Source organism: Protobothrops mucrosquamatus, unplaced genomic scaffold, assembly GCF_001527695.2.
Source record: "Protobothrops mucrosquamatus isolate PMUCROS unplaced genomic scaffold, P.Mucros_1.0 scaffold160, whole genome shotgun sequence".
Classification (NCBI taxonomy): domain Eukaryota; kingdom Metazoa; phylum Chordata; class Lepidosauria; order Squamata; family Viperidae; genus Protobothrops; species Protobothrops mucrosquamatus.
This window is the reverse complement of record NW_015386524.1, coordinates 750,192-770,518: the sequence shown is the minus strand read 5'-3', so window position 1 is coordinate 770,518 and position 20,327 is coordinate 750,192. Positions and strand designations below refer to the sequence as shown.

General features: G+C 34.4%; 1 protein-coding gene across 1 annotated transcript in view; it reads right to left on the bottom strand.

The window, feature by feature from the left end:
* LOC107285333 (uncharacterized serine/threonine-protein kinase SBK3-like) overlaps positions 1 to 10,371 on the bottom strand; it is a 20,657-nt gene extending 10,286 nt beyond the window's left edge. The window contains exon 1 of the mRNA XM_015813510.1: positions 10,220 to 10,371. Within this exon, the coding sequence (XP_015668996.1) occupies positions 10,220 to 10,346 (127 nt within the window). The 5' untranslated portion in view covers positions 10,347 to 10,371. The remainder of the gene's footprint in view (positions 1 to 10,219) is intronic.
* Positions 10,372 to 20,327: the final 9,956 nt, after the last annotated feature.

Below are 20,327 nucleotides of genomic sequence, written 5' to 3'. Positions count from 1 at the left end.
CATCACGCGAAGTATTAATACCACTTTACAATGCCTTAGTAAGGCCACACTTGGAATACTGCATCCAGTTTTGGTCACCCCGATATAAAAAAGATGTTGAGACTCTAGAAAGAGTACAGAGAAGAGTAACAAAGATGATTAGGGGACTGGAGGTTAAAACATATAAGGAAAGGTTGATGGAATTGGGTATGTCTAGTTTAACGAAGAGAAGGATGAGGGGGGACAGGATAGCAGTGTTCCAATGTCTCAGGGGCTGCCACATAGAAGAGGGAGTCAAGCTATTTTCCAAAGCGCTTGAAGGCAGGACAAGAAGCAACGGAAGGAAACTAATCAAGGAGAGAAGCAACCTAGAACTAAGGAGAAACTTCCTGACAGTTAGAACAATTAACCAATGGAACAACCTGCCTCCAGAAGTGGTGAATGCTCCAACACTGGAAGTTTTTAAGAAGAAACTGGACTGCCATTTGTCCGAAATGGTATAGGGTTACCTGCCTGAGCAGGGGGTTGAACTTGATGACCTCCAAGGTCCCTTCCAACTTTATTATTACTATTACTATTGTTGTTGTTGTTGTTGTTGTTGTTGTTGTAATATTGTATAGAAACCAATGGGTTACTATCCCAAAGATGCTTTTTTATGAGGCAACTGGACTTGCTTGTGTTTCTTTGAAGATGTTTCGCTTCTCATCCAAGAAGCTTCAAATGTCTTCAGAGAAAAACCAGAAAGTCCAATTGCCTCGTAAAAAAACATCTGTGTGTTAACTATGACCTGGATGACTGAGAACCTCCATAGACAATGGGTTTCTATGTAAGTGTAACTTCATTTTTCAGGTTTCCTTCCTTCCTTCCTTCCTTCCTTCCTTCCTTCCTTCCTTCCTTCCTTCCTTCCTTCCTTCCTTCTTCCTTCTTTCCTTCCTTCCTTCTATCCATCCTCCTAGCCATATTTATTCTTGCTCTCTCTTTTTTAATTGCAGGAAAATGTCTAAAAGACATGTAGATGTAATTATGCAGTACAAGTATAATTTTTCTTCAGATTGGAATTACTTTTTTCTGAAATTAGTCTAAAGGAGAAAAGTCAGTGTCCAGAATTACAATGAATATATCATCATAATTAAGCTCACCTTAAAATAATATTACCTCTCAATATGTCACCAAAATTCTGCACTGAAAATTTCAAGCAAAACCCTTGTCACAGAAATATAAAGTCGCATCAAATGTTGCACTGTAAACAATTATATTGAACCTATATGGTTCACTGTAGCTCATATAGTTATGAGCTACAGACATTCAGTATTTATTCATCTTGCAGAATTGCTACTAATCTTATCAATGTCTTTCACTTAAACCCAGCTCTCAAAGTTGTTGTGATTATATAAAAACATAGACATTAACTTAAACTCTGTGAAATTTTGCAATATTTAAGAGCCAGAGCCAACAAAACCTGCTCCCCTTTGATCTTCAGCCATTCTAATAATTATGGATTGAGGATGGCTTCATATTTCTATACTCTAACCATCCCCAAATATAGAAGAGTCTTTTCCCTGGCCCGTTTCAATGTCTTGCCCTCAGCACTACTCGATGGGCGATTTAAGAGGCTCCTGTTTAGTGAGCGACTATGCCCCTGTGATAGGGCCAAAGTTGAAACTGTGGAGCATGTCTTATCATACTGCCCTATGTATAACACAGGCAGAATTAAATTATTGTCTCTCCTTGGAATTGATCCCTCTGGTTCTAATGTTAGTAATTTGGTTTTATATTGTCTAGGGGATGGCTCCTCCTATATTACTTCTCAGGTTTCTAAATTTCTTTTAAGAGCTGTAACTATCAGAGGAGAACGTTGTAATTCCCTTTAGCCAAGGCTTCTGGTGTTTAATTGTTTGTGATATATTTTTCTTGTGTTTTCTTTTGTTGTACTTGCATTTTGGTCTGTGACCGCAAAATAAAAATTATTATTATAACTCTGTGAAATCAGAGTTTAAAACTATGTATCAGATTAAAATTGAAGAGAGAGAGTCCGAGAAAGAGAGGTTTGAGCATTTGCTGATTGGTTATCTTTTTTCTCCTCTAAGTAACCTTAACTGGTCCATTTACATCTATGAAAGTAAGAAGACTTTTCAGAGTACAGAGTTTGGTTTCCAGGCCAGCTTACTTACATAGCACCTCTAGTTTTAGAATGTAACTTGGCTTGGCATTTTCTCTGCAAGAAACCTATGTTTAGGTAGGAATCTGTGGACCATTGGTATCAGTGTTAAGCAGTCACCAAGGGAGGTGGGAAAGGGTTGTTTGCACTCCAAACTGAGAGGTAAGTTCACTTTTTTTGTGAAAAAAAATGCTGATGTGGCATTGGATGCCACTGTTTGCTCCTGAGCAGTGATACTAGAACTCCTGCTGAGACAAAATCTCACACTTAGGGGGCCCAGCTCTCAAAAATATAGAAACAGTGTTTACACCACTTCGAGGTCAAAACCACTTGTCCAGTTAATTTGTAAACAACTGTGTAGGATAGCAATGCCCCTCACTATGGTGTTCAGCAGGTGCATCAAGAAAACTGCATGATGTTCCAATCATTAGAACTGATTATTATTATTTTATTAAATTTATTTGCCACCCATATCACCACAAATTGATCGTAGCTTAATCTTTATCACAATTCATTTGGGCTTAATCTGGAGTTTGCAAGCTCTCTCCAGCATGAGGAACAATTTAAATTCAGGGGATTAGGAAACTTGGTTTCCCTAGATCTGGACTGAAAATATCTAGCTGACTTCTAGATGACAGCAAAGAGATACCTAAAGCTTTCTGATGTCATCCAGACTTTTGCCGCCCAGATCTGGTTACTTAATATATTTACAATTTCTTCAACTGCTGTATTTATCACTGTGACTCAATGGTATGTCCTGCTTAAACTGCAATATCACATTAATATTTCTTAAAACATTTTTAGATCACAAAAGCATTATAATTCTAATCTTATTGATCAGTGAAAGTTAAACTGAATAAAGTGGTATAAAACAACCACACAGACACAGGCATACATGACAGCCTCAAATTGGACAGATACCCTAATACAAGAGGAATAGGGTTAGCTCTTTCTTACAATATGTACAGAAAAAGTAGACAGAAGTTTGTATGCTAATCTCCCTTTCTCAAATAATATTTTTACAACTAGCTAGAATTGGTGTTGTGGTTAAGGAGCCAGCCTAGAAATCAGTTCAAGATGATTTTTGAATTCTAGTCCTGTCTTAGACATGAATTTGGGTCAATCCCTTTCTCTCAACCCAACCCATCTTATAGGATTGTTGTTGTGAGGAAAATAGGAGGAAGGAGGAGTATTGGGTATGTCCATTGCCTTATTTATATATAAAAAATAAAGACAGGATATAAATACATTTTTCCTTTGAACAATTTCAGTGCAAAAAAAAGAAGAAAATCAAGAGGGGCTACAATATATTTAATAATGGCCATGTTACTGTAATTAAGGCAATGAATAAGTTATTTTTCACTTCACTAAATATAACTGTCCTAAACAGTGCTTTAAAAAAAAAAAGGTGCCAGTACTCACACACATCATACAACCCGCCTCGCCTACTCCTACAAGGTTTACCTTTATATTTGAAAAAAAAAAAATCTTCAATTTTTAGTGTATCTAAAAGACTAGGATTTTGTTCAAGGTAAGTTAATACTATTAATGTTACCATGCGCTGTGTGGCTTTAAATGACAAGAAGGCATTTTATTAATCTTTTGGGATATTTTTTTTTAAATTATAGAAATTTTATTAATAATACAAAATTAAAAACACATTGGACATAGATATGACATCACTGGTTCCATACATCTTCCGTCACTTTACAGCAATGTTAGTATTCATATAGACATATAGTTCTTGAGCTTTGCTCGCTGTTTATAATATAATATTAACACTTTTTCTGTATATTCGTTTATCTTTTAAATATACATTTGTCTATAATCCATATTTTATTCTAACACTATACATTTGTCTTGGCTACCCTCTTGTTATCTATCCAATCATAAAATTGTTCCCAGGTTTTGTAGTACTTAGTTTCACTTTTATCCTTGAGTTCCAATGTAAGTCTATCCATTTCTGCGCAATTGAAAATTTTCAGTAATATTTCCTCTTCGGTTGGAATATCTTTCTCTTTCCATTTTTCAGCGAAGGCTATTCGTGCCGCTGTTATTATATGCAGTAATAAATAATTTATATCTTTCTTATATTTTCTTTCTATAATTCCCAATAAAAAAAATTCCAACTTGGCCTCTATATCTATTAGCAAGATTTCTTCCAGCCATTTCTTTAATAAATTCCAAATTTTTTGTGCCTTTGGGCATTCCCACCACATGTGGTAATAATTCAATCTTTTGGGATATTTACCACTGGCATATCCATTTACTGTAGTTTAATGAGTGGAAATGTCAGCTTTCTATGTGGAATGAAATTGGCCCAATAAAACAAAATTTGGTTGCTTGTAAAAGATTGAATTATTTTTAAGAAGTTGTCAAACAAGGTGGAAAAATTTACATTTGGAGTTTAATATGGATATTGACTTGAAACAAACTAAAGTTGAAACTTTGACAGTGAACAGATTACTTTTAATTTACCTTTAAGTGAAACCCAATTTAATAAATAGATCTGATTAAACCTCATACTGTAGGTCTACCTTTACATCTGACCAATACATAATTAATATATATTATTATTAATAATAACAATACCTCCAAATCACAAGACATTGGCTTTATTCTTATTCTTCCCCTCTGCAGTTTGAATATAAAGTATAAAAGACTAAAAAGAGATTTTTGTAGACGTCCCAGCCTTTGAACTACCCAAGGAACCAAAACAGCAAAGTTTTGCTGTCGGGCAAGCTTCCACACCAGCCGCCTTCTATCCTCTCGCTTCGCCTCTTTTTAACCTCACATCCTATCTTCTGTAAGGGAAGGCAAAAGGCTCACTCTCGTGAAAGATGGCCTCCATGTTTATGGGTCTCCCACTGCCACCATCGGCTTACACACCACATGGTCTGACCCAGCCAATCTAGCCACACTCTGGCTGTGTTGCTCCAGTGCCTCATGGCTCCTCCTAGAGGAGGCAGACAGTGCCAGAGGGGACCCTGCTCACACCATACCACCAGGAGGGCATTTTCAAAAGCAAACGAGGATAGGAAGGGCAACAATAGGAAAAGAACGTGACTCTGGAAAATCCGTCAAAAAAAGGTGCCGGAACTCTATTTCAGTGCGTTCTATTACAAAAAAAGCCCTGGTCCTAAATATATAAATAAATGAAGAGGCAATGCAGGGAAATAAAATTGCAAAAACAATAGAAATTTTTAAGAGGGAGAATTGTAATTGCCTTTCTCAGACATGTTTTCTGATTTGCATAGCCTTTTCTCCAGAAATTTTGTTCAACACAGGAAAATTCTTATGATTGGCAAACATAAAATTAAATCTTTATAGACTAGGAGTTATTTAACTGGATACATTTTGCCTAGAACAAAACCTTCTCTCCCCCTCCCCCTTAGTTAAATATGATGCAAAAGCAGAGCCTATTTAACTTGCTTTTGGCTCAGGTAACAGAAAAAGGCTTATTTGAATCTGCTATCAGAAATTCACTAAACATAAATCATGCGCATTGTATTAAGAGACATAAGTCAACTAAACAACTATCAGCTTTTACATGTGTTCTTTTCCACTCACTTAAGCTGGAACAAGATATCTTTGTGACGTGAAAGATGGCTTAAGCATTTTTCCTCACGTACCAATTCCAAGATAAACATATCACCCTTTCCTCTATAGTTTCTCATTCTACTATTGTTCCCTCTCAGTTCTCAGCTGTTGCAGGCTAAAGTACCATTTTAATCTCTGTATTACACTATCGCTAGGAGGTGTTGATAGATAGATCTTCTGTGAATATATCTAATCCATTTCTGGTTCCAATTATCTTTTTAGCTTTGTCAGCATTCCATAACAACAAGAATGTCCTTTCCCCCCCCCCCCCTCTTTTTTGCTCTTAATGATGGACAGTGATGTTCAGGTTTTGATTCTTGTTTCTTTTGATTTCCCAGATGAGGTTTTTGTTAAAAACAAAACAAAACGATCTCTCCCTGCCCCTGTTTTTGTCTCCTGTAGCTGAACTCCTGTGGAGAGAGGAAAATTACAGTCCTAACACAGACCATGGGCTTTGTTCATGTCTCAAAATAAGTATGACTATGATCAGAAAGTCATAGTTAATTCTCAGGTAGGATTAGACGTGTTCAATAATGAGAGCTCTGGATATTAATCTATGCACAACTGTGAAGTTCACTGAATAACCTGTGTACCATCACTCTTTTTCAGTCTACTCTAATATGGTTATAAAGTTAAAGATAGGAATTATGAATGCAGCCTTGAATTCTTAAGGAAGAAGCTCATGCTATAAATATATAAATAAGAATATTTAGTAATTGTATACAGTAAGATCTGATGATTAAATGCTGCAAGGAATTTTCTTGCAGAAATTCACTAAGTGATAAAATATAAAATCTACTTTTTCAAGCAAAGGACCTTCAGTTAATCATGTTAATTTGCTTTGCTGTCCAACTCCTTGTGTTCCACCAGCACAATCCTGTAAGAATAAGATATTGATATTCTTGCAACGAGAACATCTCCACCAAGCTTTCGCCAGGCTTCTCATCCCCACTTTTATGTTGAGCTGCCTGTCTCTGCATTATGGTCCCTCTTTCCTTGGGTTTGTCAAGAGCCCAATTTTTATGTGAACTGGCCTTTATAATTTCTAAATTGCACAGTACTAAAAAAATCAAACCCATTGAGTAGTACATAGCTCTTATTTTATATTTCCCTGAAATTATCATCCTTAAAATTAATGTTCAGTTACATAAGATTTGGATGGAACCTTATCTGTTCACTGAACGTGGAACAGGCACCATACTAAAGCCAATTTATTAATGGACAAATTAAAAGAATTAGCAGGCTTTAAGTTTCATAAACAAAAGACAAAGATGTTAACAAAAATAGAAGATCAAACACAACTGATAAGTAAAATGGATTTTAAGATTGCAAAGAAGGTAAATTACCTGAATGTCACCATGATAAATATGAACTGCATATTATTTCACAATAACTTTATTAAGACATAGTATAAATATAAAATTCCAAATATGTTAAGACATGGACTGAAGTTAAAAAAGGTACGTTAAAAAAACAGTTGCCTTATGACCAGATGGGTGGCAAACAAATTTAATAATATTCCAGGTCCTTCAGAAGTATTCAATAGGCAGACAAAAATGACAAATCCAGTGTGCGCATTTGGCTGACTGTGTAGTGAACCAAATAATGTTAAGATGAAAGATATTACAACTGATATTTTGGGGGAGTATTTATGTGATAAAAATGAGGGTCTTGCCTAGGATTTTTTTTTTTGACAATAATTCATTTGGCAATTCATGTACCATTTAAAAAGTGGCAGAGGTTATATCTAAATGTATGTACAAGTGAAAAACCATGAGTTAGATATAAGGTGTTACAAGATGCAAAGAGTAGTACTGAGTTTACCTGATTTAAAACTGTATTTTGAAGTTTGCTATTTAGATTTAGATGAAAGAGTGGATACTTCTGAGGAACAGAACGCTTTGGAATTAGGACATGACCTGAGATTTGGGTAGCATAGATACTTGTAGTGTATATAATAAATGTAATAATAATAACATTAATAATAATAATAATAACAACAACGGCAATGATGATGATGTTGGAAGGGACCTTGGAGGTCATCTAGTCCAACCCCCTGCTCAGGCAGAAAACCCTATACCATTTCAGACAAATGGCTGTCCAGTCTCTTCTTAAAACTTCCAGTTTTTGGAGCATTCACAGCTTCTGGAGGCAGGTTGTTCCACTGATTAATTGTTCTAACTATCAGGATATTTCTCCTTAGTTCTAGGTTGCTTCTCTCTTTGGTTAGTTTCCATCCATTGCTTCTTGTTCTGCCTTCAGGTGATTTGGAGAATAGCTTGACTCTCTCTTCTTTGTGGTAGCCCCTGAGATATTGGAAAACTGCTCTCATGTCACCCCTCATCCTCCTCTTCATTAAGCTAGACATATCCAATTCCAGCAACTGTTCCTTATATGTTTTAGCTTCCAGTCCCCTAATCATCTTTGTTGCTCTTCTCTGTACTCTTTCTAGAGTCTCAGCATCTTTTTTACATAGTGATGACCAAAGCTGGATGCAGTATTCCAAGTGTGGCCTTACCAAGCCATTGTAAAGTGGTATTAATACTTCACGTGATCTTGATTCTATCCCTCAGTTAATGCAGCCTAGCACTGTGTTGGCTTTTTAAAATGCATACATTGATTCAGAAGATTGAAACCCATGCTTTTTCTTTTGGGTTTATTGGACAAACATTTAAAAAAAGTTATGGAACTTTGTTTTTGTACATGACAACTGCAGCAAGAGTGTTGTATGCCCAAAGATAGAAAAGTTCAGCACTACCAACGATGGACTAATGATTGATGAACTAGCTAAACTTCTTTGATCAGAAAAAAAACCAGTTATCTACATTTATTGCTGACTGGAACTCTCTTATAGACTTTTTTTTTTTTTTCGCAAAACAGAAAAACAGGAAATGATTTATGGTTTTGATGGTTAGACAGGATAGCTTATAGAAAGAAAAGAGCTATAATTTAACTATAGCATAAGAGGTAAATTTATAATTGCTCCTGTAATTGCTATAAAGAAGAATGGAAGCTACTTTGTACTGTATGTTTTCTCTCTTTTCTTTTCTTTTTCTTTTTATTGTTTTTGCATTTTAGCATTCTCTTTTATTTCTTTATTTTTCTTTTTTTCTTACATATATTAGTTTTTATTGGTTTTGTCTTCATTTCAAAAATCTTTAATAAAAATGATATAAAATATATAATAGAAAAAGTAAAAATAAGCATTGTGTTGCATCTTGGTCTACTGTAGGTGATTTTACTGATGATGTGCAATAAAAATACTTTACAAAGAAATAATGAATCACAAGAAATTGTAACCTTCATTTTGTACTAAGGTATTCATAAAATAAAATACACTTTAACAAGAATTTTGCATATTTTCTCTGTTATTTTCATGAAATGTTACAGATAATACTGGCTTTTATATTTTCCCAGTATTTATTTGTTTATTTGTTTGTTTCAAGAAAAGTCCATTCAGGAAGAAAGAGAAGAATAGAAGTACAATAGATTAGACGAAATCAATGTGTTTGGTTCTTGGCTCAAGTATCAGTAAAAATAATTTTACACTGAAATTCTCTAATTAATGAATTCTGAAGAATTTTGGTATTCCTGGGTGCATTTCAGGGACTAGGAATATGTAAATTATGAATAATCACAATCATTGTGCAATGTAATTTTCATAACATTTTATAATGCTTTGTTGATAGGAGTTGAGTTTTTAAATTTTCCATAGACCATAATATTCACCTAACCACATAATGTAGTTATTATGCACTGATTTTTTTAAAAATTTACTAGGATAACATTCTGAACTTCAGTGAATTGACAATTGCAATGCTTAGTGATAGAAAAATGTGCAGTTGGTGCATCTAAAATTTAAATCTTGTATACTTTTAACAAAGGAAATTCCATCAAATGCAGTAGAAGCAAACAATTCTGAAGTGACACTTATCTGTATACATGATGGAGAAATCAGTGGTTCAATGAAATTGGTTATACAGGTGGCTTAATCTTACTTTAGGGATGCCCCAAAGTATTATCTCCCAAATGTATGGCTATCCCTGTTCTGAACAAAATGCATACCGGTATATATAACAGTTTGCATATAATTTATTACTCAGGTGAAAATGCATTATAGAATAAAACAGATCAGTCACAACAAATATAGAATCTTTTTGCAAAATGGGTCCTTCTTGCAGAGATAATGGGAAGCAGTTGCATTTTAACATAAATGGCAAACATTCTGGAAATGCTTTGCTTAAGTACCCAAACCTTTCATTTGAAATAAATTATTCAGACAGGTATCAATTTAAGAAAATGCAGTTGGCTCAGGTGCATAAAGTAAATTTGTGCTGAATGCAAAATACTACATATTTAAGGCATTTGTATGTTTGCATTGGTTTTAGCTAATAAAATTAAAAAAGCATCCTACTTGTCCTGCAGAAAGACAAGAAAAAAGTGGGAGACTGGTTTCTTTATGCCTGATCTCCCAGACCTTACCTTGATCTGGGAGGCACTTCTGGGCCGGTGCTGGAGTGGAAGGCTCATGTGGAAACATAGTGGCAGACCATTCTCCTGTTGCTGTTTGCTTCTCGTGTACTATGGCATTCATCTGTCCAGGTGTCATTGTTCCTGGTTCAGACTTGGAACTTTTGCTGAGACCCAAGCTGTGTTTCCAGGATGTGTAAACAATTGTAAAATAGGTTTTCTCTCTCGGATTTTTTCTCTTCGCTCAGTCTGCTGGTTGCTCCTATAAAAGCTGAGGCTGCCCTGGCTGGTTATAATCTCTCCACTGTGAGGAGAAGGGAACATGTGTCACAGCCTCAGACACAAGCCGGGCAAGCATCCAAAGATAGGCTGGGAAGGCTAGAGGAGGGTGGTGAGATAACAGCAACAATGCACAGTGCCAGAGCTGAGTCCAAGCCTTACACCTCTGCACAGTTGGAGGTCAAGCATGGCATACCTTTAAAGCCTTCAGCCCATAAAGGATGGGAACTTAGATGGAGGGATGAAATCTGGATACCTCGATATGGAGAAACAGATCCATGCAGTAATAAAAGGAAATACAAACTTTTAGGGATAGCAATATTAATTCTATTTCAGAGACTTGAGTAGTACATATTAACTTCTGAGTTAATTACCACTACAGTTCAGAGTACACAAACAGTTTGGAAGTTCATATGACTTCTTCTCCTAAGCAGTTATTTTCAGGTGAAAAAAAATCATATCTAAAACTATGAATAACACCCAAGTAAAGTAAATCTGCAGATGAACCCACTGAATTAACATTAGGTGTTTCTGAGAGAATTTGATATAAAAAAATAAGGACTTTCTTTAGTAAAGTTAGACTTCTGACTAATTACACATATGCATCCATCTAGTTTTCTTGGCCATGGCATGAAAGTGGTCTGACATTGCCTTTTTCCAGGTTATTTTTTCAACTTGGCAGAATAATCTGCAGTTTAGGATTTCCTGCTCTCTCATCTAACTATTAACTATCTCCAACTCTCCTTAACATTTTTAAGATAAATCAAGGATGGCTGTGAGATGCTATTGCTATAGATGATATTTCTGTTACTAAGTCATAATCTTGTTTCTGTGTGTAGATATAATAATTACTGCTTAGGATCGATTCTCAGGATTCTCCCTTTTCTTTTAAAATTAGATTAAACCTGGCTCATCACCACTTCTTTATCAAGATTATGATCTGTGACGATATACAGATGGTCCTTGTTTAGTGACTGCCTTGCACAGTGACCATTCACAATTGTGATAGTGATGAGAAAATAGTTATGTAACCAATCCTTCCATTTACAACTTTGCACGTTAGTAAAGCAAAGGACAGCTGAAGTAAGATTGTAAGCACAATTGCAGTTTCACTAAAGTTTTCTTAATTATAAAATTGCCACTCCCAGTTACTGTTGTTAGATGAGGTTTACCTGTAATATTTTATCATAATACCTGCCTCAGTTCCTGAGGTAATGCAGCAATTCACTATTTAAAAATTATGGATCATAAAAAGAATTATTTGTATAGCAACTATTTTATTTATTTTGCCATTGTTCCTTCATCTTGTGATGTTTTTGTCTATTTTTGTCTATTTTTCTTGGTTTAAAAATGTTTAACAATTGTAAAGTGCCCAAAGTCCAGTGGTGGGATTCAGTCAGTTCGCATCACTTTGGCAGAACCGGTAGCTATTTTTTTGTTGCCCAGGCCCAGAATGGACTTCCGGAAGCGGCTTCCACATAGAGAACCGGTTGTTCACATATTTGAATCCCACCATTGCCAAAGTCCCTGGGTGTCAGGCTGCATATAAATTTAATAAATTATTTATGTTATTTTCTGACATAAATTTAATAAATTATGTCAGACAGAAATTTAGACTGGATCTGGCATTTTATCCACCTATTGAGCCCAAGGAATTAGGATATGCAGATTTGTTTAATAATGTTAAAGGTACTGTTGCAGAATATAACCTGTTCCAAGTAAAGCTGCCTTTTGCAACAGGATTGGTCTATGTAACATTTAAATGTTAGAATTTTTAAAAGGAAGCAATAGTAGTTGTCAGAACAATGATTCAGGTCTGAAGGTATCTGCATGTTGCATTATTTCTTCATGAAAGCCTTTACAAATTTATATTATGTGAAAATGCTGATCCTTTATTTTTTGCCAGAAGAGCCATTCAAATACTCCTATTCACTGAGAAGTATTGAATCTGTCAAACTCAGTTATCCCATATAACTGAGTAAGATAATTTTAAATCATTTTAAAGTGAAAAGTTTATATTATATTATGGACACTTGGCATTCATAAGAATAATTTGGAAGAATTTACTATAACTGTTGGGAACTCACTGATTCTTCAGATTGCAATCTGTTTTTTTTATATATATTGTGATTGTAAATTTGTTTCCTGTATGTTCGGTGCCACCGAGCCTCCATCTTGGCTCATGTATAGAGCCGAGGCTTCTGCTAGTCATTAATCTTAGGACATTGTTCCGTGTTTTCATTTATTTACTTCCCTTTAAATGGAAACCTAAGAAAAAGGTTTGCTTGAAATGGTCTATCTAAATTTGTCATTCTCGTTTGGGAAAGAATGTTGGATTAGGGTATTTGGACCATGGCCAAACACCAATGATTGCTCCTTGTATTATCAAGGGAAATTTCTAAATGAAATAACTCTGAATGTTTTTTATATAGTGGGTATTCGGAAACTTATGCTGGAATGCAGGTTTTTTTATACATCTGTCATTTATATGTGAGTAAAATAGGTAAATGGAAAAGCATTATGTCAATATAGAAATGAATATCTCATATATGATAATATTTTTATTAAACATCATGGGACAGATCAACAAACAAAGCAGTTAGCCATAGTATTGACCTGTATGTATCTTTCCTTCTGATCTGCAATGCCCCCACTGCACTAAATGCTCCCAAATGCCCCATTGCACTAAGAATTTTCCCACAGAAAAATATAAGTTCAACAATAATGTATGCATTATACCTGCAGTTTATAAAGGAAAGAGTCAGAACTTTACACGTTTCAAAAGTTCTTGAGCTGGATCCAGGTTTAATCATGGATAAAGAAAGTCTTTTTATTTCATTGGTCAGCTCTAATGTGACTTGCTCCCAATCCATTGAATCTAAGTAATCACGATCCCTTCTATATTTTGAGTTGAAGGAAAATGGAAATATGCATAGATATGGAGCCATATTGCTTGATTTACCAAATTGTCTTTTTCTGTGTCAATTCACAAGTCTTTCTAGGTTAAAAAAAGGGGGGGACATTCTTCTTTAAAAGAAAGTTATTTCTTCCTAAAATAAAATGTTGCATTTATAGAGTAATTCAGGAGTTGCAATAATGTAAAATGTAATTTTGACTATAAACCATCTTTCAAATTGCCTGATCTTGTTTGTAATCCATAAATATTCTATATGCAGTTTGTCATTATTATTATTTTTAAAAATAGTTGATTTTATGCAGGAATGTTTATTTTTTTATAAAATATTTCAGATAAAGGCTTTGTACTCAAGCCTGTACTTAGCATGCAATGATGATTTTGTTAATGCCAATGGTGGTAATAATAATAATAATAATAATAATAATAATAATAATAATAATAATAATAATAATAATAATAATAATAATAACAACAACAACAACAACAACAACAATAATAATAATAAAAGAGTTGGAAGGGACCTTGGAGGTCTTCTAGTCCAACCCGCTGCTCAGGCAGGAAACCCTATACCAGTGATGGCGAAACTTTTAGAGACTGAGTGCCCAAAATGCAACCCAAACCCACTTATGCATTGTCGAGTGCCATTGGGTGGGTGTGGCTGCAGTGGTAACGGCAGACTGGGTGGGACTAAAAAGTTCAATCAATCAATTCCAACTTTGCAAGATCTTTTTTTTCCTCACGAGAAGTTGAAATTGACTGATTGAACCTTTTTTTTTTTTTTTTGCACATGGCAGCGGAGGCCTAAAGCGAAAAAGCTGGGTTTTATAAAACCCAGCTGAAGGCCTAGGACTGGGGCAACAGTGCGTGTGCCCACAGAGAGGGCTCTGAGTGCCGCCTCTGGCACCCGTGCCATAGGTTCGCCACTACTGCCCTATACCATTTCAGACAAATGACTATCCAGTCTCTTCTTACAAACTTCCAGTGTTGGAGCATTCACAGCTTCTGGAGGCAGCTGATTAATTGTTCTAACTATCAGGAAATTTCTCCTTAGTTCTAGGTTGCTTCTCTACCTGATTAGTTTCCATCCATTGCTTCTTGCCCTGCCTTCAGGTGCTTTGAGCATTAGCTTGACTCCCTCTTCTTTATAGCAACCCCTGAGATATTGAAATACTGCTATCATATCAAGTGTTCCAGTGGTACTCCAATTATTTTGGAATTGCACCAAATGTGCCTTTTATTATTGGTACTATCTTTGTTTTCTTTTGCCATGGTCTATGTACTTCTATTTGCAGATCTTTTTATTTTGTGATTTTCTCTAGTTCTCTTCTCTTCTCTTGTCTCCAGATACTGTCACATACAACATCCAGATGTTTGTGTCTTGCTTATCAACAATTATTAAGCTTGGGGTGTTATGTGGCAGCTTCTTCATTTTCTATAACTTTGTAATTTTGTGATCCAGTGTTGGAATTGCCTAGGTGTTAATTGGCTTGGTGACATTTCCTCCATTGAGTTTGGACTTTAAGATCTTCACTCTCACTTCTAAACTTCATGACTTCAGTGTGTTTGATGTTGTCAGCTTGAAAGATGCCCAGGTATTTGTAGTAATCATCTTCATCCAGATTTTTGATGTTATTTTCATAGGGCATCTTGATTGCGGTTCATCACATAGTCAGCCAGATGTTTGGACTGGATTTTCCTTTTTTTTTACCTATCAAATCCTTTCCAAAGTTCTGGGATATGTAGAGTTGTTATTTGATGCTGTTGTTATTATCTAAAAGCATATGAACTAAGGTTATTGAACTAGCATTGTTTAATTATATTAAAAATAATTTTAGGTGGTCTTTCATGATGGAGTTAACAAGATGCTATGATTTGAAACCATAAATGTACAGCTAGTTTGGCCCTTTCTTGAGTAACATTCCTTAAATCAAAAATCATTCATCTAATTTAACTATATAGTTCAAAAAGCAAAACATTATTAGGCTTTCAAAAGACTCTTAAATTTCTATAAACTACATATCTATATATCTAAGCAGAAAAGGAGTACAAATACCACATTATTAAGAATTAACTATTTCAAAATTGACAAGTGTGTTAATAAAAAAGGAAACATACACAAGTTATTTTGTCTAGTTTCATGAGGAGCTGCTAAGGAACTCAGATAACATCAGAAAATAGTAATGAGAAACAATGTTCAAGAAGTGAGGAATTGGTGAACTACAAAGTTCAAGCAACCCTAAGTAGACCCTGCCATAGCATGGGAATAACAATAGAAAGAAGAAGTTCTAGCAACTCTAATAAGCATAGCTGATAGCAAGGAATGCTGGAAGTTGTACTCCAACAGCTACTACAATATAGATCTGGTGAGAAAGAGTGTAAGCAAGGAATCATATAGTTTAAATAGTAACATAACTACTGGCTTGCTAAATTATAATGATAAATTTGGGTTCTAAAAGCATGCTACTCTAAAAGCATGCTACCATGCTTTTGTTTAAACAGACATTTGTTTTGTTTTTTGCTTTCAGGTTGAACTGGTGGAAAAATTTTCTATGGAATAGTAATAGAATTTAATAGTGTAGTGAAAATAAGTGACTTATTTGTATCTGTCAATTCACAAGCATTTTTCCTAACAGCATTTTTGCAGTTTGACTTGAATTAAATGTGAGTTTTACAAAATGAAAAACCCAGTTTTGAAATGAAATCATGTGCAAATGGCAAAGAAAATGAGGTGCTATAAACAGTCTACTAAAGAAACTTGATTTATTAGTTTATTCCACTGACAAGATTGTAAAATCTTCTGAAGAATATTGAACAAATATTTAAAAATGAAGGAAATATTTGAGCTCAGAATTCGCAAATGAGAACTTTGGGAAACAAGTTGCCATGATTATCAAGTAAAGAAAAAAGAATTTATTATTATATCATAATAATGCTTCAGAACTGATATTTTGACTTCAATGAAAATAGTGATTACAGTAACAGCTGCAAGATTATTAGTAGGGCAATATTGGAAGAAGGACTCCTTGCCTACTATAGAAGAATGGACGCTTAAAGTGTCAACCTTAGTAGAAATGGCCAAGATTTCTGCTTATTTGAAGGATCAATCACAAGAAAGATACACTTCGGTCTGGAGAAGATGGATAGATTATATTCAGAATAAATATGGGACTAAAAAGTTCCATTTGGCTTATGAGTAAATTTTAGATTATTATCATTATTATATTATATTATTATTATTATTATTATTATTATTATTATTATTATTATTTTAGTATTAGTATTGTATTGTTTAACAATTAGGTTGTTAATTTATTATTGTGTTTAATTTTAATTTGTTTAAATTTATGTTAAAAGGGAGTTAAAGCGCGTTATGGACTTGGTTATTTAAATAGTTGGTTAATGTTAGTTAGATTATGATTATTATATTTGTAACCCTGTGTTCAGCTCTGGGAAGTGGGGGAGAGGGAGGGGGGTTTTGGGGTGGGTATGGGGGTTTATATTGTAATTTTTATAAATTTTTTAATTAAAAAAAAAGAAAAAGAAAATAGTGATTACAGGGCAAGTAAATCCGAGTGTTCTCCAAATATCAAATGAGTTCTTTGTGGGACAGCATAGCTTTATCTGGAAAAACTGAGAAAGAACTTCAAGACATAGTATACGAGTTTACTATGCAGAAAAATATGGGGCCAACAGCCAAGCTTTTATGCCTATGGATACCCCACGAAATGAGATACAAGGAATAGAATTGACTAGGTCAGAACATTAAATTAAGCCACAGCTATTGAATAACTAGTGATATATTTCATAAACACTGAGGTATAAATCACTATTCATAAACTGCAATTGTAGAATTCATATATCATGCTAAGCCAAAATCAAATAAATCACATTATAGCTTAGCACAAAATGTAAATCCAGAGAAAATAAAAGGAACGCGCGCGCGCACACACACACACACACACACACACACACACACACATATATGTGTCTCCCTGAAAGTAAGACCTACCCTGAAAATAAGCCCTAGCTTGATTTTTGGAAATAGGCTTAATATAAGCCCTACCTCAAAAATAAGCCCTAGTTTTGGGACAGATGCACATCTAAAAATCAAACTAGTACAGGGATGGGAGGGTGGAACTGCCCCTGCTTATCTTTGCAGCCAGGCCTCCCATGAATCATCACCTGCCTCGCCTTACCAGCCCATTTCTGCAGCGCCTCCCCCCCCCCCCGGCCTGCATTTTATCATCAAAGGCCTTCAGGAAAGGCCTCTGCAGCCAAGAACTGAGCTACAGATTCAATCCATTGCTAAGTTCTTGGCTGCAGAGGCCTTTCTGGAAGGCCTGTAATGGTGAAATGCAGGCTGGAGTGTGCTGCCCGCGTCAATTCGGAGCTCCATGCTCAGCTGCAAAGGCATTTCCTTCAGCAGCAGAAGTGGGCCAGCTGGGTGGGGCTGTCAGTGTCGCCGTCGTGAGGTGAAACCATGGAAAAGACACTCCCCGAAAATAAGACCTGATGCCTCTTTTGGAGACAAAAAAAATTATGACCCAGTCTTATTTTCAGGGAAACACAGTATATATAAATTTAAGGCATTTTTTACTTAGTGGATTTTACTCTTCTTTAAATTATTCAATGTTCTCTATTTTTAAATAAATATTTTTATTATTGTACTGTAGTTGTTATGTTATATTTTTATTATAATTCTGATTTAAAATCTTCCTCTACATTATTTAAATTCCAAAAGTATTTTGTTAATTGCTGACCTCAAAAAGTATAAAAGAATTAAGTAAGGAATATTTGCAACACTTAAAAATTAATTTTTTTTTAGTTGAAGAAGACTTTAAAAAAAATAAGGAAGCCCCTAGTTAAGCTAATTTCCTGATCCCTACGTTGAAATGGTTTGCCATTGTTTATTGTGGGAATTTTGGGGGTTTTCCAATTAAACCCTGGAATTCTCTGGTGGTCTTTCATTTATGTACAAGCAGATCCAACCCCGAGTAACTTTGGAACACTAACAAGGAGGACCAGGAGTAGAAGGGAGTGTCCGTATTTGTCTGTTGTTTTGATTTTGTATTTTGAACACCCTAAACTAAATATTTGCAGATTACAGAAATCCAAGGAAACCCAACATACTGTATGAAACCTGAGCATGATTACATATAAAGGTGAAATAGATTATTACATGTGATAATGTAACACAGTTCTCAGTATTTGAAATAAACTTATTTCATGTCCTAGCATAATTCTGAAATTATTTTTTCATGTAAAGAATGAGGTTAATATTTAGAAAATACTTGAAGGAGCAAAAAGTTTGGAAATTTTGAGGCAGTAAATATTAAATGAGATTACTAAAGAGATGGTGATCATTATGTCAGCCCAATAACTAGTACTTTTCTCACACTTTTGTTGCAATAAGCAACATTGAGGCAATCTTTTTAATGCAGCACTTGGTGAAATGAAGTGTTTAGTGTAAGGAAGGTTATGAAGATACCTTCAGTAAATTCTGTCAAACTCTTACTTTCTAAATTATTGCTTCTCATTTCTTCTTGGTGATCATACACATTGGGACTTTTCTGTTCTGTTGAAACTTGCCTACCATTAATTATTTTGTTCTTTTTAAACATTAAATCAATTCTGTTTTTGCTAATGGCAGTACCTAGAAAGCTAACTTAGCTTTGTTAGTTACTTTCTCTCTGTTAAATACATTGTCTACACGGTTACATTGATAAAATAAAGATTCAAGATGAGTCTGTTTGAGAAATGTCCACTTTGCATCACTGTATTTTTTGACTACTGTCAGTACCAACTTCCTTAAATGATATGAATGGGAAGGATTTTTTTTCTCCATTTCTTACTGATTTCATTGTTTATTCCTGTTGAACTTTCTTTCCCCATTCCTGCCCTACTAGGGATCTGAAAAATAGATTTATTTCTGTTTTCCACTTTATATGTAGTTTTCCATGCCTTTGATACTTTAAAAAAAATGTGATGCTTTTTCTCTTTACTCTTATGTATGAAAATTCTACATCGTTGTTAATACTGTAATCAAATAACTCTACTTTGTATAAAAATTAACAATTATTTCACACATATCTTGCCAAATAACTGAAGTAGATGCATTTTTTTCCTTATTCTTGAGTTTACAAGAAAAAAAATAGGTGTGTGAAGGGACTTCCTTGCTGCTTATCCTATTATTGCTAAGACTATACTAATATAATTCTAATTTGAACTCTTGATAATCTAACTCTTCTAAATGTTATTTTTTTTCTATAAATATGAAATCTCTTCCTTTACCCATCTAAATTATTTGCTTATTGATTTCTTGCAGATTTTATAGATAAGTATTGGGGTTATATAAATGTTTTTATAAAACTGTTGCTTTATTCTTTTTTAATTTAATTAATTGCTCTTGAATGGCTCTTTCTCTTGGTAAAATAGCACAATGGTTTCTAACAATTTCTTCCAGGTTTCAAAATCAGATGTTAAACACTGAAAATTTTTACTTTTTTTCATAACCATAAAGTTTTAACAGAATTTCTAGAATTTTGATTCTTTTTAGATGGCAGGTCAATCAGCTATCAGATCCAATTTTTGTCCTATTCAGTTCTTTTAAAACTCTCTCTTTTTTAAAACCAATCTAGTAATGCTACCTCACCCTGTCCTCATTGTTCTACTGAAAGTAAAATTACCCCGTTTATCATCACAATTATATCATTTAATGATTAAATCATTGCTAAAAACTTTAAAAGAAGCAGATACACATGATCAACCTACTTTGTAGCAATTAGCAATTTTACAATCTGCATTTTAGAACTTTTCAGATTAATTCAGGTCTCTTATTACATCTATGTTGTGTAAATAAGAAATTGAAATATAGCTGATCTGAGCTAAGACATTTTGTGAACATACATTTACATCAAATTATTT